The 21,785-nt window shown below is 49.2% G+C and overlaps 1 protein-coding gene across 4 annotated transcripts in view; it reads left to right on the forward strand.

Annotated features, from left to right (window-relative positions):
• Window positions 1–21,785, forward strand: part of PAX5 (paired box 5) — a 135,091-nt gene that overhangs the window by 32,835 nt on the left and 80,471 nt on the right. For all 4 annotated transcript variants that reach the window (XM_010566428.1, XM_010566429.1, XM_010566430.1 and 1 more), the window contains one exon: window positions 19,675–19,850. In XM_010566428.1, the coding sequence (XP_010564730.1) occupies window positions 19,675–19,850 (176 nt within the window). The remainder of the gene's footprint in view (window positions 1–19,674; window positions 19,851–21,785) is intronic.

Consider the following 21,785-nt stretch of genomic DNA (forward strand, 5'->3'; position numbering starts at 1 on the left):
GGATACGTCTCCTCTTTGCTCGTTTCAGTGTGTCATGAGAGAGAGAAGGCGCAGCCCCAAGGGAGAAGCTGTCAGATGGTGCACAAGTGCACACATCGAAGGCTTCGTGGTGGCTGCACATTTCAGTTGAAGACACCAGAACATCTTATATTGACTAAACACACCTCAGTTCCCCCCTTATAATTCTGAGCAATTACTGTTGGACTTTGTGGTCAAGGTATTCCTTCTGGTTTTGCTTTCCTTGCAATATGATTTTCTGTAGCTGCTGTCTCTGGGCCATCTGCATATCAGGTCGTTCTTTGGAAGGTCTCATAACGAGCAGTTGTCACAGGTTATGGTGGGCTGCAGCTGCCTGACTGCCCTGAACATCGTTGCTTTGAGTTGGACAGCTTTTGTGGTGGAGGCTTTTAAAAAATTCAGACTGTCCAGATGTGGTACCAGTTTCTTGACGGTCTGATGGAAGGGCTCAAAGTGCGTGCCTGAATGCAGGCAGCTGGCGCAATATCTTGTGTGTTAACTGGAAACTCTTGAGCAATGCCTACTGGTTTGGGGTCGGAGCCTAGCAGTGTGGGGATGGACGCATTCCTGCTCCCTCTGCTGGGCCTGTCCTCTGCTGGGGCCGAAGGGAAGCCCCCAAATAAACCAGCTAGTCATCTCTCCGGCTCAGAGACCGTGTTCGCTAGCTCCTGCAGCTGGAGAGAGCTCAGGAGCCTCCTGCCGTGCCAACGGGGCTCCTCTGCATTTCCTCCCGACCGCCTGTAATGGATTTTACACCTGAGTGCTTATTTTTGGTGGTACAATTCTTACCTGTCCCAAATGGGACATTTTGTCTCTTGTTACAATTCACAGAGCTAGACGGGGCTGCTGGTTTCATGCTGTGCAGCATCGACACATGATGCCCTTGTAAACATTACTGTCAGCAGTGGCAATTCCATCTCTATTGTCCCAATAAGATTTCATGCTTGACAGTGCCTGACTTTCTTTTCTGTAAGTCGACTAATAAGAAAAAGTCATGGAGTGGGTTTTCCCTTCTCTGATTCCTCGGTTTTCCAGTTGCTTCCCCAAGAACTGGCACCCGGCCATTCTCTCCCTGTTCTCACCCAGCTTTCCTCCCAGGCAGGAGGATGCAGGAGGTGGCATTTCTGGAATAGTGAGGTTTTGTGACACAGCGGAGCCTGTCTTCTCCTGCCTAGCCCCAGTCAGGGGGACAAAGAACAGTCCCCCTCCATCATGCCTTTGCTGGCAATGGGGAGAGTGGCCAAGGCCTGGCGCAGGTGGTCCAGGGTGGGAAGAACAGAATTATAGATGTGCCTGAATCCAAGGAAGGGTTTTTTTGGAACTGTTTAGGTGTGTGGCTTTGAGTTTTGACCTTCTCTAACTCTTCAGTTCACCCATTCTCCCTCTCTTACACCCGTGTGGTCCTTGTTGCAGAGGCATTTGGTGCCTGACAGCGCCTTAGTGGGTCAGCTTGCTTTAAAGAGGGCAGTGGGGATGCTGAGAAATCTGTCCGTGGTTCCCCAGGAAGTTAGTGTCCAGTGTGTGAAATCAGTGTAAAGCTCTGGGACCTCTTGGTCTTGTTTCCATTTGCCAGGTCACCCTTCCAGGGCCTTGTCACAGCCAAGTTAAGTTCCCAAGTACGCTCCCTCCTAGGATGCCGTGGATGAAAATGGAGCCATTGGGTCAGTGACTTGGCTCCGGACCATGAAACTGGTGCCACTTCACCGCTCTGTGAGCAGAAAATTTGTTTGGCAGCAGGATATCCACATGTGGTTCCCCTGGCCGCTGCTGGGGTGGGAGACCCTGGCCGACAGTGGCCACCAAGGACGAGTTCTCGCCAAGCTTCCCCAGATGCTCATGTCCTCCATCCCACCCCCAGGCCCCCTCCGGCAGACCAGCGTTTCCCCCAGCGAAGCGGGGGCTGCGGACACTCTTGGAGGAGCTGGTGCGGTGATGGTGGTGGACAGGGGAAACTGGGCAGACCTGGAGGGAAGCGGGTGGGGCTGCCATCTGCACATCAAGCGGGTCCCTCGGACGGCGTTGGAAGTGGTGATCACCGGCCAAACCAACCTCGCTCTGCTGAAGCTGCCAGCGCCGTCCTCGCTTCAGGAGAGACACAAATCTTCCTGCGCTAGCTGTGAGCTTCAGCATCGCCTTGCACCACCGGCCGTGGCACCACGCCTGCTGTGCACCCGTTTGTCACCTTGGAGACGAAAACAAGCCAAAATCGTTAATCTCTGTTCTGTCCTGTGGCTTGCCCAGCCGGGAGGCTTTCCTCACCTCTGATATTTAAAAAAAAGTAATGGTGCTGCTTGAATTTGCTTCCTGACGCCCATGCTGAGTTTGTAAGCTGGTCACATCTAACCAGTTACCACAAAATTGATTCTGGAGCCTTCTGTTTAGAAACCTGCAAGGTACATCCCAGGCAATCACGCTATCTCCATCAGGCACTGAATGAACCAGTCAATAATCACCATTGCAAAGGGTGCAGAGGTCTTTCCTATTACCCTTGATATTTTTTTATGAGCATCTCTACATAGGGAATAGCTATATGGATGGACAGATGGAATATAGATGGTCACTGTGCATGTGTATACGTATAGTATATATGTGTATAAATGCATGGAGATAGTTCTAGGTATGTATATGCACACTGGTGCGTTCCTTGTAGCTCGGTCTCTTGCTTTCTGACTACGTCGTTCAAATACGTGCGCCCAGATTTTTAAACCAACCTTAGCTAAACCCCTACAGTGTCTGTCCCAAACCTTGTGGAGATAATTGCAAACACCATGACAATCACCCTGGTAGCTGGCAAGCCCAGAAAAAAAAACCAACTGTGTTTTTCTGAGGTGCTAAAGAATTTTTGGATGTGCCACAGACAATTTATAATGGGTGGGACTTTGCTGATAGGAGATTTTTTACTGCATTACATGTTCGGTTAGAGTGTTCTCACTTCACCAGCGGGGAAACTGAAGCACCAGGGGCTGGAGAAGTCTTGCTACCGGCTGTCAGCAGCGCTGTGGAAGAGCCAAGGCTTGGAGTCAGGTTTGTGGAGACCCAGTTCAGGGCTGCCCTCGCAAGCCCGGTGCCATGCCGACCCATCTCCGTGTGTCCCAGGGAGCCAGCCCCTCCTGCCCTTGGAGGATCCATCGTCCCAGGCAGCCATGGCTGAATCTCTGTGCTTGCTCGCAGAGGGACATCTTTACCAACATGTGCTTACACAGAAGAGAAGCAGTGGCCTGACAGGCAAAGCTAGGTCTGTTTTCTGGTTGATATGATCCGTTCCCTTTTGGTGGGTATCGTGCTTGTGTGGGGATGCGTTTGCTCTCATGTTGTACCTCTGTGTGCCCTGTGCTCCTGACCCACTTACGGACCGAGCGTCGGTGCACAGCACAGGGGAGTGATGGAGATACGTGTGTATGAGCTCCCTCTGCGTCCAGAGAGGTTGAGGCTGATTTTGTTGGGCCATTTTCATGGGGTTGTGCTCTCCTCTGCTTTTCCCTGGGCGATCCCACACGCTCTGAGGGAGGCTGAAGGCGGCGTGGGCAGGACAGGGCAGGTTGGGTTTGATCCTGCCCTGTGCCCGTGGCTCAGGTGCGCTCTGCATCCGAGGGACTTCACCTCTTCATCGCTGATTAGCATTCGCCTGTTCGTTCTGGTGTGGCATTTCGGCTCTGCTTTACCTTCCCGGTCATCCTCCAGACCCCACCACTGCTGTTGACCTCTGGCTGCTGGTGCTGTTCGTTTTTGTCGCCGAGACTCGTCTGCCAGCCGTCCCACCTCACTAGCGTGACTTTGCCTCCCGTCCACCTTTCCCTCTCTCTTGCTGGCGCGGGCAGAGGTGCTCCGCAGTAGGACACTGTGATGGGGCGTGAGGTCGCTTGTGAAGTGGGATCTTTTGGGGGTCTTGTGCTGGCAGCCGTCACCGCTTCTGGAAGGTCGCAGTGGCAAGGGAAGGCGTCTTCCACGTTGCTTTGGTACGTAAGCACCGCTGGGTGCCGTGTCTTGGTTAGACCTTTCTCCAGGTGTGGGGAGACCGAGCGCTGGTGTGACGAGGACCGCGTGTCAGATCCTGCTCACCCAGCTGTTTGTCACGGGAACAGCTTATAACCCTCCAGCAGCTCTGGCCGCACTGTTGCATCCCAAAATACAGCTGTTCGGGAGCAGCAGCCTGAGCTAATGAGGGTCTCTGATGATGGGACGAGCGGAGATGTCCGTCAGCAGCTGATGAGCATCGCGGGAGAGGAGGCGGCCGCCCCGGGAGGGAGTGGGGTGGGCACACGTGTGAGGACCGAAACCCGGCCGTCTGGTGGGTACTGGCAGCTATTAGAAACAAATCATAAATGGCAATACCAGATACAATTGCATTGAGATAGCAGAGGTCCTGAGGAGTCCTGATGGGCTGCCGATAGTCAGTTGAAACAAATTGCCCAGTGCTGTGATACCTCAGCTCCCAATAACAGAGGGCAAATGGCCTTCCAGGGGGAGATATAGATTTTCCTTTGAGATATGGAAAGGGAAATAAATTAAATTATGTTCAAACATAGGGTTGTCTCTCTCGCTCTCTTCTTAAGAAAAAGAAGGGGAGAGAGAAAGAAGGAAGGGAAATGGGGGGGAAAGAGAAAGATACAGAAAATAACCTTCAGCAGGCATTTGCAATTTAATTGATATTTGGCGGCAGGAAGCCAATCAGTATAAGTAAATTGACGTTATAAGATAAAAATAATCGCCTAATGGGATGCCTTCCCCCACGGCTGCAGCAGGCCAAATAAATACGGCATCGCGTGTCGAAGCAGCGTGGCGGCCGTTCCTGGGCACAGCCTGCTGCCGCCGCGCTGGCGGGGCTCGGCGCGGGCTGCGGATCATTTTTATGGCATCTGTCTCCGCTCCCCGAGAGCAGGCAATGAGGGGTTGCGCATTGATTGCCGCTCCAGCCAACGGCGGCTGAGGGAGAGACCGTAATTAATGGCTTTATTTGCTGGAGCACCGCTGAGAACAATCGAGTGTGTTATGGTAACGACCGGTGCCCGCGTTCCGGCGGCGCGGGGAGGTGTCAGAGCCTGGTGGGCGCCTTCCCGAGGGCCAGGCGTGGGGCATGATGGTGGACGGGGAGAGGGAAATTGGGAACGGGTGCTGGTGTGCTGGTGGAGGGATCCCTCGTTTCCCACCGGGTGGAGACCCCCCCCGGCTTTACGGCCACTGCCCTTGTGCCTGCTGCGCAGCAGTAGCCGAGTTAGCTTTGCACGTCACAAGTTTCCTTTCTTTCTTTTCTTTTTCTAAAAAAAGTCTCCTTCAGAGACTCCACCTGGAAGCAGAGTGGTGCAAACCAGTCATTTTTGCGAACCGTGCGCGGTTTCGTCTTTAGCTGGGGTGTGGGAAGGTGGTTGTGGCTTTGCAGAGCATGCCTTGTGAAGAACCCATGGCTACGTGTAAACATTTATGTATATGCATGTGTACGTACGTAAGGAAGAAAAATTTTAGGCAGCGTGCATCCTGAGTGTGCTTCCTTTCTTCCTGAAGGGAATAAAGTCAAGAATAGAGTTGGGGAAGTAAAACCGTGAAAAATTACAATGAACTCCTCCTACAGATTCTGTAAATCTTTTTAAAGGAAAAGTACTTGTCTTTTACTTAACTGTTTGTTGTTTGCCACAAAGTACAAAGTTGGAGGTATTTTTAGTTTTTGATTAACTGAAACTAATTTGTCTTAAAAAGCCTGCCAACTCGCCCTAAAAATATTTATTTTTTGTCTTGCAAAGCATTTTATACAAAAGCTACAATGAGAAATAATCATGCCTTGCACAAGTCATGCAAGATAACTTGAAGAGTTTGCTTGCACCGAAAACACTGTTATATTTTAAATATGTGTTCTGTTGCCCTGGTTGTGCAGAGTGGCAATCCAGTCTCCTGGGTTACGTACATTTGCACTAGCAATGAGAAGAATGCCTCAGAAAGCATCCTGCACTCCACGTGACGTGCTGCACCACAAGCACGGACAGCAATGCAGTAAACTGCAAGAAAGGCTGACACACTCGAGCGAGACCCACCTGGACCAGAGGGTGCTCCCAAAATGGGAGCAGATGGTGGGTGAGGAGGGGCTGGTGCCCAGGATTGATCAGTCGTGAGGAGTGAAGGCTTATTTACTTCTTAATACTTCTACATGTATATAGATAGATAGGTATAGATAAATAGATGATAGGACGAGAGGAAATGGCCTCAAGTTGCACCGGGAGAGGTTTAGATTGGATATTAGGAAAAATTTCTTCACCGAAGGGGTTATCAAGCTTTGGAACAGGCTGCCCAGGAAAGTGGTTGAGTCACCATCCCTGAAGGTATTTAAAAGATGTGTAGACGTGGTGCTTAGGGACATGGTTTAGTGATGGACTTGGCATTGCTAGGTTTATGGTTGGACTCCATAGTCTTAAGGGTCTTTTCCACCTTCAATGGTTCTGTGATTCTATGATTCTATAGAAGCTGATTACTTCATATTTAAACACTAAAATGATTTTGAACTGGAAGGCTAAAATAACTTCCATTTGAAAGTCTCAGGATGGGCTCTCTCAACACGATCAGGATTTTCCCCAGTAGGGCTTTGTGTCACGCAGTTCTTCAGAAACGATCCCCGCTTGCGAACAAGATTCAGTTTCAGTCAGTCAGTGTTTTCATATAGAAGAAAAAGTCTCAAAAATTTCCCAGTCGCTGCAGGTTTGCAGCACAGTCAGAATTGCATCCCCTGCCCTTGACTGCTGTTGCACCGAGCAAACCCAGAAAGGTGAGACCTGTGTCTGCCATGCTGGACGTTTGCTCTCAGACCACCATTACTGATTCATAGAAAGTATTGGTTTGCCAACAGCTGCCTGTTGGGAACAGAGGGGGAACATACAGATACAGCAGTCTTCAAAAACTATTTGCCAAGCTATATATATATATATATATATGTGTGTGTGTTTGTGTGTATGTATGTATGTATTTTTTTTTTAATTTTTATTTTTCCTGGAGGAGTTATCCCATTAGATGGGAGGAGAATAAGTGAGCGCAGGAAAACTGGTGCAGACGTGAGTGAGAGGGCAGTCTCAGCTGGTGTGGTGGGGCTGCTCCCAGTGTGTTTGTCTCAAGTGAAGTTGCAGGAACAGGCTCGCCCACTTGAGAGATCATTGGCAGAATTCCCGTGATGCAGCCCAAAAAGTCACCCACTCAGCCTTCCTCTCAATGAAAGCAGGTTTTGAAAGAACAGAAATATGTGCGGTGAGATTCTCCCATACTTGCTTAGTAAGGGCATCCGTGTGATAAGCACAGTGTCAAGGGAATTGTACTGTAGATTGCTGAGTTTACTGCAGGATAAATAATTAATGTTTAGATGACACTAATTAATTATGATAATTAGCAAAGAGCTACGCTGTTTTTCCTTAAAAGTAAAATCTTGGCTGATTAATTTTGTTCTGCGTCCAGTGCATCAGAACATTTAAGGCAGAACCATAAAATACAAACATATACAGGGAGATGTCATTTTCGTTGGGTCGCCGACTGCCTTTTTCATAGAATCATAGAATACCAGGTTGGAAGGGACCTCGAAGGATCAGCTGGTCCAACCTTTCTTGGCAAAAGCACAGTCTAGACAAGACGGCCCAGCACCCTGTCTAGCCAAATCTTAAAAGTGTCCAGTGTTGGGGAATCCACGACTTCCCTGGGGAGATTATTCCAATGGCTGATTGTTTTCATTATGAAAGATTTTCCTCTTGTGTCCAATTGGAATCTCCCCAGGAGTAACTTGTACCCATGACCCCTTGTCTTTTCCACGTGACTCCTTGTAAAAAGGGAGTCTCCATCTTCTTTGTAGCTACCCTTTAAATACTGGAACATGGTTATAAGCTCTCCCTTAAGCCTTCTTTTCTCAAGAGGCTGAACAAAATCCAGTTCTCAGCCTTTCCTCATATGGCAGGCTTCCCAGTCCTTTGATCATCTTTGTGACCCTCCTCTGGACCCCCTCCAGCCTGTCCACATCTTTTTTGTATAGCCTGAACCAAAACTGAGCACAGTATTCCAGGCGTGGCCTGACAAGCGCGGAGTAGAGTGGGATAATGACTTCTTTATCTCTGCTGGCGATGCCCGTGTTGATGCAACCCAGTATCGTGTTGGCTTGCTTTGCCGCAGCAGCAGCACACCGTTCACTCATACCGAGCTGCTTGTCCACCAGGACCCCCAGGTCCCTTTCCACAGAGCTGCTCCCCAGCTGGGTAGATCCCAGCCTGTGCTGCACTCCTGGATTATGTTTTCCCAAGTGCAAGACCTTACATTTGTCTTTGTTGAACTTCATCAGGTTCTTGTTAGCCCACTCTTCCAGCCTATCCAGGTCTTCCTGCGGGGTGGCTCTCCCTTCTGAAGTGTCCACTTCCCCCCTCAGTTTGGTATCATCAGGGTACACTTGACCCCATCATCCGGATCACTTATGAAGATATTAAACAGTGTTGGGCCCGTTGTCGATCCCGGGGGGACCACGCTTGTGACAGGTTGCCAGTTTGAGAAGGAGCTATTTACCACCACCCTGGGGGTGCGGGCTGGCAGCCAGTTCCCCACCCACCGCACGGACCTTGTCTAGACCGAAACGCATCAGTTTCTCTAGGAGAAGGTGGTGGGAAACCATATCAAAAGCCTTGGAGAAATCCCAGTAGACAACGTCCACCGCTTGCCCCACATCAGCGGAGTAGGTTACTTTGTTGTAGAAGGCGATCAGGTTTGTCAGGCATGATTTGCCCCCAGTGAATCCATGCTGGCTTTTCCCAATCATGTGCTTCATTTGACTTGTGACAGCCCCCAGGAGGATTTGTTCCATAACTTTCCCAGGGACTGAAGTAAGACTAATGGGCCTATGATTTTCTGGATCCTTCTTTAAGCCCTTCCTGTAGATGGGGGTGACATTAGCCTTTTTCCAGTCTTCAGGGACTTTTTCCCCCATCTCCACAACTTCTCAAAGGTTATGGAGAATGGCTGGCCAACTTGGTGAAGCAGGCTTTAAACTGGTGGACTTGGGAGGCAGGGTCCAAAGTGGCAATGCTCACACCATTGCAACCAACCGGGGAATAAGCCAGGCCAACCAGAGCAGCAACCAATGTTCATTAGCTGCCTCCTCAGATGAGAACGAGAAGACCAACCGCCTCAAATGTATGTGTACGAATGCAGGCTTTTTGTCATCTTCTGCTCCACAGTTTTAAAATAGCCAAGAGTGCGGAAGCACAAATGCATTCAGAAAGCTAAAATAGCGGTAACAGAAACAAACGTGACGTTAAACTACTACGGGATTTTGCCCCGTGGCCCCTGTTCGTTCACAGCACCTCCTGTGTGGGCAGGCAGCATCTCCCAAATTGCAGCTGTGAGAGCCGGGGTGGTGGCAGCGGCGCTGCGCCCTCCCTTCTGGAGGAGGGTGCTGGCGCTGGGGGATGCCAGAGGTTTCCCCACGCAGGGTGGGTTGCAGCGGGAGGACCTCCCATGGGTGCTGTCCCCCTGGGCACTGGTGGGAGACCTCCCTGTCTGTGGGAGCTGCCGGACCGTGCAGGCAGAAAACTGCGTTATGAGCGCCGTGGTGGTGGGTGGCCCTGGGGGAACCGCTCCCAGGCGGAGATCGGGCATCGTCTCACCCGTCCCCGGCTGACGGCAGCAGCCGACTTCAGCGGGATCCAGAAACCAGCCTTGGCATCTCTCCTCCAGGAGCTGGTTGATGGACCTCCTCCATCGTCCACCTCCACTCAGAGGGGGAGAGCGCGTGGGGAAACGCCGTGCTCCGCTGGCGTTGCTGAGCCGAGTAGATGGATGCTGCCCCAGCCAGCGGTAACGGCAGCGTGCCCGGCAGCACCCGCATCCCGGCCTCTGTGCCGGGTACCGTTTAATCACGAAACGGCGCGGTGGGCCCAGGGCCGGGGATGCCTGCGGGTTGGGGCCAGCGCGGGAGAGCGCACCCGCGTTCAGGCAGACAGAAAGCGCAGCTGAAGGAGGATGGATGCACAGGCGCAGCACCTGGATGTAAGAAGTAAACTGAAATTTTCGAGGCGTAAAAACCCACATTACACAGCTGTGGAGAGTGTTTAAAAGTTAATTTCTCCTGACTAATGCATGTGGATAAAATATATAAAAATACCGTTAAACTTGCACTTTTTGTAACTTGTAAAAATCTGTAGGTGCATATTATATTACATTTTATAACGGTGTTTTATTGCTATGTTTTGCATTATGCCTGTAAGCCGTTATGCTGAATTCAGTTGAGACATTTCTTGGCTTTGTTGTAAGCATGCACGTTTGCAGGCCTGAGACCACAGTTCTTGATTTTGTAAAACGAGGCTCCGTTTAATATATGCACCAGAAAAGTCTGCAGGTATTAACAGCTTTTTCTGAGTGCTGTTTGTGGATAATTGGATAGGGAGCGTGGATGGACACCCTCCACTTGTTGGATGGTGCACAGCATCCGTCTGCAGCTTGCAGCCACGCTGCCGGTGGAGTGAGCTATGTCCTCCGCAGTCTTTCTCCTTTGCATATCGTAAATCCAGCCTTGTCACAAATTGGTGGTACTGTTTGAATGTTTTGCTAGGAATTTGCATTTTAGGAGAAGTAACATCGCTGCTTGGGAGTCCTCTGCATTTCTTAGGCGCTTTGCCAAGGTCTTTGGCAGTGCCGTGGAGAAAGGCTTTCCTCCCCAGGGAGAGCTTGCCTGGGGTCTGCCAGCGGTCAGCCTGCTGGGAAGCAGGAATGCTCTTGGGGCTTCTAAGTTCTGCTCATCAAGTGGCTGGGATGTGGGTGAGATCTTCACCACTTTTATTTTCTTTGGGTAAGTTTCCCAGATAGTGCTCTGCGAAGAATTCAAAGTGTTAGGTGGAAATTTTGCTTTGCTGTTTTTAAGCTTGCATGGAAGGGTTAGTTTCGACTGATGACAATTGAACAGCCTGTATTTTTCTCATCAAATGTCAGTTCCTGGGGAGGGCAGAAGTTTGACAGTCTCTGTCAGGTCCACGCAGGCTGTAGCTGTTGCAGGGTGTGCAACGCCAGCCGCTCGCAGTGTGCAAACTTCCCACTGGCTCCTGTGGGTCTGTTTTCTGCTCTGGTGTCCGCTGCATTTCACTCCACGGGGATAGCAAATGCCCCAGCGTTATTGTTCTGAGTGGTCGCTCTTCTTTGCGCAGACCGCGTCAGGCTGCGTTTGCATGTCCTACCACTGCTTTTTCCTTCGGCTGTCAGATTTTGGTCCCCCAGTATTTTTCAGAGCTGTAAATCTTTTCCCAGTCTGTCACAACCAGAGGCCAGTTTGGCATCTCCAAAGCTACACAGAGCACAATTTCATCTTCAGCCTACTTTAGTCCGTGTCACCCAAGCATACCTAGAAATGATTTTTTGAAAACAATGATGAAAGGATGTGTTACGGCAGGGTATGGAGGTAGGTATAAACTATGTTAAAATTGCTTCAGTGAGCTTTTAACAGCCATTTAAAAATGCACCTTGAGCTGGGAGCGCATGGCATAAAGTGCACTTCTCCACAGCTTGCTGCTGAACACAGCTTACAAAAATGGGTTAGGAGAAGAATCAGTTCCTCGCAATCATTTGTTAATAAACTCATCATGACTCATTTTGTATGTATAGTTACTGCAGTTATATCTCCCCTTAAATACTATAGAAGTCATAGAAATGGAAGCCCATTCCTATGTTATGCTGCAGCTGGCCGAGGGGTCCTGCTGCCCTGGGGGCTTATCCGGGTGCCCACAGTCCCCCGAGGCCCCAGGAGTTGGAGGGGGATTCCACGTGCCCACCGTGTGTGAGTCAGGCTTGGGGCATGCGCTCTGTCCTGCTCAGCCTCTCCCTTTTAAGCTAGGTTTCCGCATTTCTGAGTTCCCCACCGAGTAGGGGGAGGCATCATTGACATAATTTTTCCTGCTTTTTAAACGTCAAACTGCGTCGTAAGAAAACGAAAATCCACAGCAAATCCGCTCGCAAAACCCACGGCAGCTCCATCGCTCCCTCGAGACGCCGTCCTCAGATGAGCTCAGCGACCCTGGGCAATGAGCGTGGCTCCTCGAGGGTGCTGGCGCGGAGGCTGATGGCTTGCAGGCTTAGTTAGGGTGGTCTGGACGACAACCCGTGATGCTCAGCAGATGGCTGAGACCCCCGATGGGGTGGGACCGTCTGCACCCTGAGCTTTGCCGCTGCCCCAGAGCATCGCAGGTGATGGTTCGGAGACCCCCAAGGCGCCCGGTTCCCCTCCGCCTCCGCAACCCTCGCCGCACGGAGAACGATCCCAGACCTGCCTTAGGTCGGTCTGCAGCTCACGGGGGAGCTGTGCAGCGAGGTTTGCTCTGACCCATCTGGAAGCCCCCCCCAGCCCGCAGGCACCATCAGCCTGCCTGCGAACGGCGCGGTGGGCAGCAGGGACGGGGGCTGCGTCCTGCACGTGCAAAAACTTGCGACGCCGGCGAAGCCCGTCCTGCTGACAGCCCTTGCAGGTGCACAACCAATCCAGCTCCACTCAGTGGCACTATTTGCACAAGTGTTTCTTCAGATGTATAGGCTGTCAGGTTCATCAGCGTTAGGGCTGCTGAGGTGCGAGGTCCCACCATGCGTTCCCTGACCGCTCCGGAGGGAAGTGTGGGATGGGGGCAACTGCAAGGCTTTTCCTCACACAAACTAGGAGATGTATAAGAAGATTTCTGTGTGGCTGCTGCAGGACTAAAATCACTGTAGGAGGAGATGAGCTGTAATCTCAGGGAAATCAGTTCTGTTAAACAACCCTTGTTTGGTGGTGGACCCATAACCGGTTTGGTGGTGCAGCTTTGCAGCAATGGAGTTGCACCCCAGGTGTGCAACGGTGCTGCGGGGTGGCACTTCGTGGGTGTACAGGCACAGCTCCAGCTCGTACATCTGGTGGGTATACAGCGTGGCTCCAGCTCGTCCATCAGGGAGGACCTCCAGCTGTCCTAGAGAGCAGAGACAAATGTTCTCGCAGTAGAGAGGAGCTCCATCACTTCTCAGCAAAAGACCAGAGGTGGCTGGTTGATGATAAAACTGCTAATCGGCTGAGCATTTTAGGAAGAGCAGCGCTGACAGGTCAATGATGCAGCTCAGCTACCGCAGTCTCGCTTCTTCCGTTTGCTGGAGCCGGTGCAAACGCAGCGCTGGGGTGTGCAGGCACCGGGCAGCTGCCGCCAGATGTGCTCTGCGGAGCGGACGGATGCCGCCGGCAGCGGCACGGTGAGGATTCACTGCTGGGAGCCAGGGAGATCCAGCCTGGTTTGCAAAGACCGCGCGTGGGGTGAAGGCAACGCTGGCGGCGTGCACACCGGCCGGTTTGCCGCTCGTGCCGTACACGGGTAGGCTGGAGCGTGGGCCTGCCAAAAACCCGGTATTTTGGTATTTCCCCTGCTTGTCCCATGTCGGGGGTGGGGTGGGGTGGGAGGTGGTGGGCGCTGAGCAGGGGGCAGGGGGCTCAGGGTGCTCGGGCTCCTCATGTCCTCACACCCATCCTGACTGTGAAATCAGTAAAGTACCCATAAAAACAGAACGCAAAGGTGGGAGTGTTCGGCAACCCCCCCCCCCCGGGTTTTTCCAAGCCCGGAGGCAGGACAATGTGCTGCCATCGGCAGATGCTGGTCTCTGTGTCTCCAGGAGGAGCAGAGCTGGTCCAAGTATATCTAACAGGTCAAGCCTTGAAATGAAGAAGCAATAAGCCACTGAAATGGTACTATCACCGAAACATGATTGATCAATTGAATTCTATCAGAGACAGTGGGCAGTGAGATTAACTCAGGCCTGATGGGTTCAATGAGTTAAAGCATGATGTTCATTTCAGCTTCATTTCACCAGTCTTTGCTTGTGAAATTGGTCAATCAATAGAGGTTGAAGATCATATATATATATATTGGTGACCATCTTATAGGGAATATAATCTAGCGTAGTCAGCTCCTGACTCCGGCTGCCTTCAGTGGGTAATGGAGACAGAGCAGAGACTCTATCAGTGCCATCGAAATGGCCTGATATCTTCTCCAAATGAAAAGTATTTTTGGATCTCTGATGATTTATCTTTTTTTTCCCCTCTTTCTCACTTTGATCTACGGCAAAACCCATACCCATCTTTGTGAAATATAGTGATTTCTCTTGAAAATATTTGTGTGATGATCACCTATATACACTTCAAAATATAAAGCTTCTTTCTAGTGATACTGTCCTTTGAAAAAATAAATAACAGTGCTTAGAAAACTCAAATAGTGTAAATGCAAAGATCTCTCACCATGTATGTGGTCCTGAAGCTAACGCTTTGCTGGGAAGAGCATGAGGCTGCTGGCTGCCAAATGCACACAATCCTGAGAGGTGGCATGAAAATTCTGTTTATGTTTTAAACAAAGCCTTCCAAATGGTAATTAAACAAAGTCTTTATCTTCTCTGGACTAATTTACAGGCATGCTACAAGGAAACAAATCACCTTTTTGCCTCCTGGTAATATTTCATTTGCTTCATAATGTTTTAAATGTGGTGAATAACATCCTTCCTAATTAGCCTGCATTTCCCTATAAGGTGGAGTAATTAGGTATGATACCAGGTAATGAAGTTGGACAGTACAAATTAGAGACAGCAACCATGTCCTTTACGAATATGGGTTGTTCATGGTACTAGCTATTTACTCCCTTGATTAACCCTGTAAAACCACATTGTTTAAAAAAAGAAAACAACCTGAAAACCTGAAAACAGAAGATTCTCTTGTTCTTCAGAAGCGCAATGCATCAGACAGATGTACCATGGAGGTGTGCACTTCATAGTACATCATTATTATTAATAACACTGGAAATATTATTCCAGCTGAATTTGTGGATGGCACCCATTTCTCAGCTGCTGTCACCTGGCTGAGATCCTCGAGTGGAGCTGCGCTCACTCAGACCAGGGCAGGGTCTGTCCTGCACTATTTCACAGTAACGCTTCATAACATGGTAATTAAATTGTGCTGTTGTCCCACTCTGAATAAAAAAAGACAAGATGGAGTTGATCTTTTTGTTTATTTCAGTGGTTTTTACTGTTTTTTTACATTTTGCCTTTTTTTAATACTAAGCTTTAGGGCTTTTAAACATGCTCTAGTGTTTTGTGAAGATAGGGTCTAGGGTCACTTGCTCTCCTTCTTTTGGCCCATAGTCTTAGAAATCTTAGAAATGTATAAACAAAACACTATTTTAAATCAAGTGAGTTATGTGGTGTGTATTGCTAAAAATCTGTTTTAGATGTATTTAGCGATCTCAAATACTCTCCTGCTGTTTCAGAAAACATGTCATGGACAAGTATTTAACTGTAAAAGTATGCTGAAAAGAATGAGATCACAATTTGTCAAATTTTTTAAACTGATCTTGACATTTGCTTAGGTCCTCAGAAAATAACTTGCTCTTGATTAACAAAGACACAGTATTTCTGGATGATATCCACACCATTTAGGCAGCCTTTTGTCAGCCAGACCGTGCATGGCACCTCTTCCCAGAGATGGATCTGTTCTGTGCCTAACGCTTCCTAGACGGTTCAAACTTTGAATAGCCGTAGGAAATCTTTGCTGACGTGTAATATTAACATTATACCCAAGTCAGGGCAGTTTCTTTAGGAGTGTGTCCGGCTTTTGTTGTGAAACCATGGGTTGCTTTTCTGGGTAGGATGCCAACAGGGATGAATGTGTCTGTGCAGTTCAGAGTGAGAAATAATTGCTTTTTCCCGCGCCTAGCAAGTGCCCGCCGGTGAATTGGGAACTGGGGAGGTGTCGCTGGGACTCTGCCCTGTGCAAAGTCGCATCCACTGCGGCGAGTCCTCCAGCTGCAGATTCCAAGCTGGATCACACGCCGAGCCTTGCGCACCTAAGAGGAGCCGAGTCGGTGTCCGGAGCCGGGCTGGATGCCTGGGAAGGACTTGGATCAGACCGGTGGGGAGACAGCCGGAGCAGGTCCGGCACGTGCTGGAGCTTAGTGCCGGCAGAGGGTGGGAGGCGCGGGCTCTCCCCGGGGCGTCGGGGCAGGTCTGGGTGCAGGGGGCTGCTGGTGTACCCCCAGGAATCACGGTGCTTTCTGGCCTTGTGGTGGGAGGGGAGTGCGTCGCATCCGAGGAAGTTCAGAAAGTTGTGGTCTGACGGCACCGTCTTGTCCCGTCTGTGTAATCTGCTAGAGGTAAGGGATGAAACATCTGTGTGAGAAGAATGTCCTCTTTTGCATTAAAGGGAGTATTATATCTGTGCTCTTCATTTGCATTTCTGGAAAGATGCCATTGGACTGGGAACTAATTGTTTTGCAGAGTAGGTAGGTACACACGTAGTGCTACTGTCAACAAAACATAACCCTCCTAGGTGGATGCATTGATTATATGAAAAATGTTTTTACCACTCCCTGGAGCCTATTTATAACCCAAACTGTTTCAAACCTGCCAACAGTATTTTAATTATCGAAGATATTCTAGTGTATTCAAACAGTGCATAATGCTAATGGTAATTATCTCACATTCATATAATGTCTAACAGCCAAATGCATCCCAAAGACCTTCACGAACTTTCAGGTGTCGTGTGCAGTGTATAGAAAGTCCCTTTACTTGTGCAGCGAAATCCAGCACTTAACCTGCAATTAGGCCGAGTTTGGGAAATGCAGTGCAAAAGAACAAGCTATCCCTTCGTTCACGGGATGTGCAGAGGGAGCGATAACGAGGGTGGCTGAGGTTTGGGTGGTTCCCAGGCTGGATCCTCTGGGCAGTGACAGCCATCCCAGTGGTCCCAGCCCTGCCCCATTCCTGCCTGGGTCCCTCCCTGGCAGCAAACCCTGCGTGCATCGCGCTTTCGCCTCAGCACAGCCTGGCTGCGCCGGGAAGCACGTGTCGGAGGCTGATCCCGCCTCAGGTCCGCAGGATGGCATGCGGAGCCACCAGCAATATCACCAGCGGATAGTGGTGGGGGGTTCAGCCCCCTCTGGCTGGCTTGCGCAGGCAGCGCTCCCAGCGCCGTACCAAATCTGACCCTCCAGAGCCCCACCGCCATCTCCATGGGATTTCATCCCCTGCCATATCGCCCAGCGCCGTGCAGCGAGGCATCTCATCCGCTGGGTCCCTCCCGGCTTTCTCCGGTCTGGTGGTTGTCGGTGGATTTCCCTTGCAGAGAGACATCTCCTCCTCTTCCTCGTATTTCTCAGGATGCTTTGGTGGCAGGCACCCAGGGCGGTCCCCTGCCTCACTGCCCCTTGGAGGATGGGCAGCCGGGGATGGACGTGGCCGAGCTGGTGCTGCGGGAACTTGGTGGTGTCTCTGTCCTTCCCCATCCCGAGCCGCATCTCCGGACATCGTGCTCCGGCATCTGGGGCAGGAGACCAGCTCCCAGCATGATGTTGCCCCCAGCCCGGCCCTGAGCCTGTCCCTGGCTAAGGCTGCCGCACCAGGCTTCGCCTGTGTCTGGCTCCTCTTCTTCAAGATATTCACCCCCCCAAAAATCCAGAGCTGCACTCCGTAATACAAGAAGTGCTGCTGCTGAAACACTGGTCGGCTGCTCCGTATTTGAATACTATGGAGTCTCATTATACACCTGATCTCTGGGTGTGTAAACAATGCACAAACTGTACTGGCGTCGCCAAGAACATTTTCCAGGTCATGCCACGTCTTGGATCATTTCACTCCCTTTCATCACCCCCTTTAGACCGAAACTGCATAAAGCTTTAACTTTGATGCCAAATTGTGAATAACATTAGTTTAACCTGAAATTTAAAGCCAGCGTTTCCGTGCTCCAGAGACAGGGTCTCCCTGGCCTTTTGCTACCATGCAGCTAGCAACCAGAATTTTAATTTTATAAGCCATGGTTGACTAAACCCAGCACTATTAGATACTATTTGATTTAGAATAGTAAAAAAAAAAAAAAAAAGATTTAAAGATACGCTGCTTTCTTATATCCCTTTGCATTTTTTCACAGTTCTCTACACACGCTTAGACTTTATATACAGAGGACAGGTTAAGGGTTTTTTTCCTGTGTGGAATAAACTGATCCTTGCACTTTATGGGAGCCAACATTGTCTAGTCTTGTTGTAAGTTGCACAACTTTGTCTAAACATACAAATACAAAGCTGTTGATGCCTAAATTGCTGAACTAAGATTTAGAAGGAAGTTTCCGGCATTAATTGCTAACATCAATTGCCTGTTTAGTGTAAGCAGTTTGTTACAGAGGGTGACCTAGGCTGAAAAAGTATTTCCATGTGTTGGTCCCGAGTTTGAGAGATCTGTATTAAAGCAGCCTGGTTGTCTGGATACACAGCATTTTCTGCAAAATCCAGTTGTGCTGAAGGATGATCTCAAATCAATAGTCCTTTGTGAAAAATCTTGTCCACTAGGCATCACCTATGGTACTGATGGCCAGTGCATGTCTGGGCACAAAACTGTTGTTTACAGCAGCAGGGTGTCTTTGCACAGCTTGTCTCTGATCCTTGCCATAAAAAAACTTGATGCAGAATCTACCAGGCAAGGTCTGAGTGATGTTATTTGCCTGCAGACTACTTGGACAGTAACCCACTGCAACGTTCATGAAAAACTTGTTGTTAAGGATGCATTTGAATTCTGCTCCTCAAAACTGTCTTGGCAGCGAGATTCTATTTTTAAAGTGTTTCCTCCCTCTGTCTATTGCGGCGTTGCCATCTGGAGAAGAAATCTGATATTTACTGTTGTTCTTGGAGTTCCACCTCCTGGAGTCCTGGGAATACTGCAGACCTCAGCTTTCAGTGCATAAAAGATACATTTCTAGCACTGACAGGTGAAGGAAAAGTAGAAAAGTGAATCTGCAAAAAGCAAATTGAAACAAGCCCCTGTATTGCAAGAGTCTTCTGGAGCTGCCAATCTAAACATTTCTGAAACTTGTCTCACGGCTTTTCAGCCATGGGCAGTCACTTATGACTTCTGCTAAAAATCTCTGCCAAAGGGGAGAGAGAGGAAAGCCTGCGTTGGAGCCTAGGCTTTCATCATGCCGATAAGCTTAAGAAATACAACGTGAAACTGCAGTGTCAGGAGAGAGCACCGGATCAGGTCTTGCTGAGGGTGCTGCAGTGGTGACGCTCAGCCCCAGGGACATCCCATCTCCGTGCGGTGCCAGTAGTGCCTGTGCTTTGGAGGTTGTCCGGACAGCCGCTGCCGGCGGGAGGTGATGCTGGACGGAGGGTCCGTGCTTGCTGACACGGGCACGCTATAGCTCAGAGCTCGGCACGGGATGGAGCTGAGCAAGACTTGCAGGTACCACGGGAAAGGGGGTGAAGCGTACGGGCGGTGACTGGGCAAAGCGGATCTGCTGGAGCTGACCCAAGTTGACTGTGGCTGTAGCATCAGGTGGTGTACTTGTCCTCCTGTGTCCTCTTGCACCCAGACCATGAACCCGACAGGTTCTCAGGTGGTGCAGCAAAAGCGATGCGAGCAAAGATGCGACCATTATCCTTTGTCCTGCCTTTAAATTATGTGTGAAATCATTGATGGTAAATTGCGTTGGCAGTTGGCTGTAATGGAAGACTGCTCAGTGCATCTTCTGGCAATATGTGTCTGGCTTGTAAACTCCTCTCAAAGAGTCTTCACAGTGTCAGCGTAATGGTACCCACATCTATGCAAGGGATAAAATGAGACACTCCTCTGTAGGTCTCATCATTGTGATACCTACTTACTCTCTGTCTTCTCTCTCCTCTTTGAAAGGTATTCAGGAATCTCCAGTACCAAATGGCCATTCTCTCCCGGGAAGAGATTTTCTTCGGAAACAGATGCGAGGAGACCTTTTCACCCAGCAGCAGCTCGAAGTGTTGGATCGTGTCTTCGAGAGGCAACATTATTCTGACATTTTCACAACAACTGAGCCCATCAAACCAGAGCAGGTACTATTGCAAATGTTCCATGTTTTCCTGATATGCTTTCTGCTGGCAGAGATCTGCTTGGTGGACGTCACCAAACACTTCTCAGAGTCTTAGTAGAAAACCATGGAGAAACAGGTGTCATATCAAGCTCTTCAGCCAAGTGCACATTAGCCATAGAAGACTAAGTATTAAAATATGAAGGAAAAAACTTGTTGTGTAAACATTAGCAACTATTTGGGTATGAAATTACACCTGATCTGGACCAGTTACAAAATGGGACCTTGAAGAGCATCACAGCTTCTGATGCTTTCGTTAGATCAGAAGCAGGCTATGCAGGTAACAAGGAGAAGACTTGCAAAACTCAATGCCCAGTTTTGGTTCATAGTTAGTGTGATTGTGCACACAAATTAGATTTTTGTATCCAGAAATGGCTTATTAGGCATGTAATTGGCCATTTGCTGAGAGAAACAACCAATTAGTATGTGAAGGTAAATGAGTTGCACCTACAGATTAGCAGTGTGTTTGAGAAGGACTTGGCACTAATTTTTTGGGAAAGTTCCATTTTTGCAGGCACAATACAGAAGCACATGCAAAAACTGATGAGCTGTGTCTCTCTGTCGCCTTCTTCTTCTTGGGCAGCAGTCTTTAATAAGCTGCTGAGAGGGAGGTAGAAATGCATATATTGCTGTCAGCACCAATATCGGTCTGGCTGGCTACTTAATGATGTATTTGGCCATTAATCTTCAGTGTTCTTAACACTAGACCTGCTTTTTAGCAAGGTGGATGGACTCTCAAACTGCAGACAAACACCTCTTTACCTTAGAGGAATCTATACATTTGAGGGCCACGGGAGATTATCTCATGGCAACCTACTACCATTGTGGCTCCAGTTTAAGGAGCATGTACTGGTATAAATTTTTTGGAGAAGTACTTACCTATGCTGAAAGTCATACAGTAGAGTAGAAATTTCTCATGCCTTTAAGCTCACATCTGTCATTTGTTATTTCATTCATCGAGCCATTTGCTTTTCACCAGCTTCTGCTGGTTCTGTGGCTTCCCTGGTTTGTATTCACAGAGGAACTCTGCAGATCTGAACTCAGACTGGAAAGAGATGGGGAAGATGCTGAGGGCAATTTGATTTTTTTTAAAAACTTGTTAGGAAAGCTAAACAGGCAGTGCCTCTGGAAGGTGAAATGGCCTTCACATACCACTAGATGGTGGTTATCCTGTCTGAGCACGGGTGGTACTGGAGAGGACAGGCACTGTGCCCACTACTACAGCAAGCCTTTTCAGTGGCGGTCACTTGGAAGTTGTGTGACGTTAGATCTGTCCCTGTGAAACTTTTATATGCCAAAAAAGTCATTGTAAAGAGAGCAGTGATGGAAGAAGATTGTTTATTTGTTTCTGTGTTCTGAAGTCTCTGAGTCATGGAGAACTGTAGCTCAAGGGATATGGTCCAGCAGTGAGTGAATGTTTATCCAGAGAGACACTTTTACTGGTTTAATAGGAAGAATGAGAGAATTGAATGAGGATGTTGCTGAAGTATTATCCCAGTTGTCAAATATGGGATATTCGGCTGTTGGTGGAGCAAGGATCTCCCTGGGTCCACGTAAGCAGCTGTAACTAGAATGGCTGTGCAGCCAGATTATTAAGATTGGCGATATGCTGCTATTAATTTGGTCGACAGGGTACACTCTGCATGCTCTGTGAAGTCAAACAGATGCCGAGAAATGTGATATTATGATGTACAAAAGGTGTTTAGCAGAACCACCTTGCCTAGGCATTTTAAAGTTTAATTACAAATGGAGCTTGTAGTTGTTAGCTTTCATATAGGTTGGAGCATTGTCATTTGCTTTCGGAAAGCTGGGCGATGGTTATAGGCTTGTGGCTGTTTGGGGTTGGCTTCTGCTTTTTGGTGGCATGTAAAGTGTAACTTTCACCATGAACGCATCTGAT

The sequence above is a fragment of the Haliaeetus leucocephalus genome, unplaced genomic scaffold (genome assembly GCF_000737465.1).
Source record: "Haliaeetus leucocephalus isolate CR32 unplaced genomic scaffold, Haliaeetus_leucocephalus-4.0 Scaffold210, whole genome shotgun sequence".
Lineage (NCBI taxonomy): Eukaryota > Metazoa > Chordata > Aves > Accipitriformes > Accipitridae > Haliaeetus > Haliaeetus leucocephalus.